At 45.0% G+C, this 2,500-nt stretch overlaps 1 protein-coding gene across 1 annotated transcript in view; it reads right to left on the bottom strand.

The window, feature by feature from the left end:
* The window catches only part of gprc5bb (G protein-coupled receptor, class C, group 5, member Bb), an 8,946-nt gene that overhangs the window by 3,379 nt on the left and 3,067 nt on the right, over positions 1-2,500 (bottom strand). Inside the window, exons 2-4 of the mRNA XM_058380723.1 lie at positions 1,797-2,500; positions 1,311-1,417; positions 1-1,205 (exon numbers count right to left, since the gene is read on the bottom strand). The exon at positions 1-1,205 is cut by the window's left edge and continues 3,379 nt beyond it; the exon at positions 1,797-2,500 is cut by the window's right edge and continues 373 nt beyond it. Of these exons, the coding sequence (XP_058236706.1) occupies positions 1,161-1,205; positions 1,311-1,417; positions 1,797-2,500 (856 nt within the window). The 3' untranslated portion in view covers positions 1-1,160. The remainder of the gene's footprint in view (positions 1,206-1,310; positions 1,418-1,796) is intronic.

The following is a 2,500-nucleotide window of genomic DNA, read 5'->3' as shown; positions in this document are numbered from 1 at the left end:
GTTTCACGTGGGCTTAGATTTATATTGTGTAGCGCTTTCACGCCAATGTCTCCGGCCTCATTCGTTCGTGAAGCCATGGTACGGAATGATTGTTTTTAGGAAAGTACCGAGTGACATCACAAACCTCTTTCTCTCTCTCGACCAATCGGATCGCGGCTCTGAGAGATTCCTTTGTTATTCATCTTCAACGCAAATCAGTTACCTCTGCTAAATCTTTTTAGTCAGTTTGTTTGCTTTTACTTGAGAAACCTAGCAAGGGTAAATGGACGAGAGGAATTTGTCCATTTGTGTTGCTGTGCTCCTGCGCTAACGCTCTAACACAGCGTTCAAAACTGTAAAAAAAACCCAACATTAGCGCCTTCGTTCAGTTTATTCCTTCTTTGCCGCTACACTAAAAAAAAAACAATAATCATAATCTAGAATTTGTATTTGTATTAACATAAACAAGGAAATCTTGTGACGACTTTCAGTCGCTTGGGATCATCTGGAGTTCATGGATATTTTATTGCTTTGTAAATTTCTGAAATTTTCAATCACATGTTTATTTATTTTTTTAATTAGAATTTTTTTTTGGAGATTTTTTTTTAAATTTAAACCTCTCATTAGATATTTATTTATTTATTTATTTTTGAGCTCTTTTTTATCATTAGCTGCATTGCTAAAAAGAGCTCAGAAAGAAATCCTTTGCTTTGAAACGTTAGCTGTGAGTTGTGATTTCCTCCACCATCATTTAAAAAAAACAAACATTTAAGAACATGAAGAAGCCAAATCTCAGAAGACCAGCAGGACTAAACATGAACAAAAAAATAAATCTAATCTTTATTATTATTAGTGATGATAATACTGGCTAGTTAGCTTCTGCTAGTGAGCGTTGTTATGGTTACTGTGTCATGTGTGTCGCATCAAAAAAACAAAACAACAAAAAACCTGGTGTGAAAGCAGCCATCATTCATCACCGTCCAGTGCAACATGAGTGTGCGGTTGCCGTGGAAAACATCACTCAGTTTCCGGTTAAATTACAGAGATTATTACATTATTACAATATCGTACGAAAGCACAGCTTATGTAAAACTATTAGTTTACCCTCTCCAAACCGTTTGCCCTTTGACCCTGTGACATCACACAGAGTGTGTCTCAGACGGGGGATTGATTGTGGGGATTCACCACAGATGCCTTCCCGTGTAGTTCGGGGGAGCCGTGGGAATCTGCGAGACAAAAAAACGTGTGTCAGTGTTTGTGTGTGTGTGTGTGTGTGTGAGTGTGTGTGAGAGAGAGAGAGAGAGAGAGAGAGAGAGAGAGTAACTATTCACCGTTCCTCCGTTCATGAGCAGAGCCATCTCAGTGGGCTGGTACACATGGCTTCGGAACTGAGGCGTGGGACGTATTACTGTAGCGTGATAACCTCCGGCCTGCATGCCTGTCTCACACACACACAGAGAGAGTCACACACACACACAGACAGACACACAAAAACACACACCGAATCATGTAGTCAGCCAGTGTCATGTCATTAAGAGGACAGCCACTGACCTGGTTTCTGGGGACCAGACATAAATCTTTAACATTTCAAGTTATATAACAATTTTTATCGCTAGCATAAATACCGTGATTATTCTCCTCACTGCTGTAGGAAGCCCTGGTTAACGTTTGACCTCTGCCTTACTTTTGAATTTCACATTAAAGTACTCTTTGTGTTGATTGGACAGAATTGTGTTTAGTCAGGAAAAACATGATAAAGATTTAAAGGCTCTGATTTTGGATTAAATAATGTGACATGCAGAAACACACAATGTTACCTGCACTGTGCTCCTCTATGGAAAACGTCTGTCTTTCTGTGTATGCCGCTCTGTGATTGGATGGCAGCTCGTCGTCATCACGGTAACCGTGCGAAGACTGCGGTTGCCGTGCGTCGTAATAATCCTGGCCCCCTTCGTCTGCCCTCTGATTGGTGGATCGCAGACACAGGTGGGCTTCTGGGATGGCATGGAAGAGCAGCAGGGCCCATCCCTCCATCACTAATGCTATGGCCAGAGCAGGTTCCTCGCCATCTGTCTCACCGGATGCGGTGCTCCTCCCAGCAGCGTTCCCGTAGAGGTAAAAGCCGAGCCATGCAGCCCAAACAAGGAGGGAGACCAGACAGGAGAGGAAAAGCCAGACGCCGTTACAGCTCCATCGGCGTCTCTTCTTCCTGGCTGCATCATCTACGTGCCTCGAGCCACACAGAAGGACTCCGAGTGAGACCGTTGTGGATGTGAGCAGCAGCGCTAATGCGTAGCCACACACTAGCGCAAAGTCCAGCGGTGGGTAATCGCAGGCGCTGCGGCCCTCGCGTGCCACGGTGAGCAACAGCCACTCTCCGCTGATGACTCCCTGCACGAGCGCGATGCCGAATGCCAGCGCTGACAGCGAACCACCCGACGGGCTGCGTTTCCCCGTCGCAAGCTTCCGTAGCCGCACCGCCTGCACCAACAGGCACGAGAAACACAGAGCAAAGAGCGAG

The sequence above is a fragment of the Hemibagrus wyckioides genome, linkage group LG26 (assembly GCF_019097595.1).
Source record: "Hemibagrus wyckioides isolate EC202008001 linkage group LG26, SWU_Hwy_1.0, whole genome shotgun sequence".
NCBI classification, from domain to species: Eukaryota; Metazoa; Chordata; class Actinopteri; order Siluriformes; family Bagridae; genus Hemibagrus; species Hemibagrus wyckioides.
The sequence above is the reverse complement of the archived record's forward strand: the minus strand, read 5'-3'. Positions and strand labels throughout refer to the sequence as shown.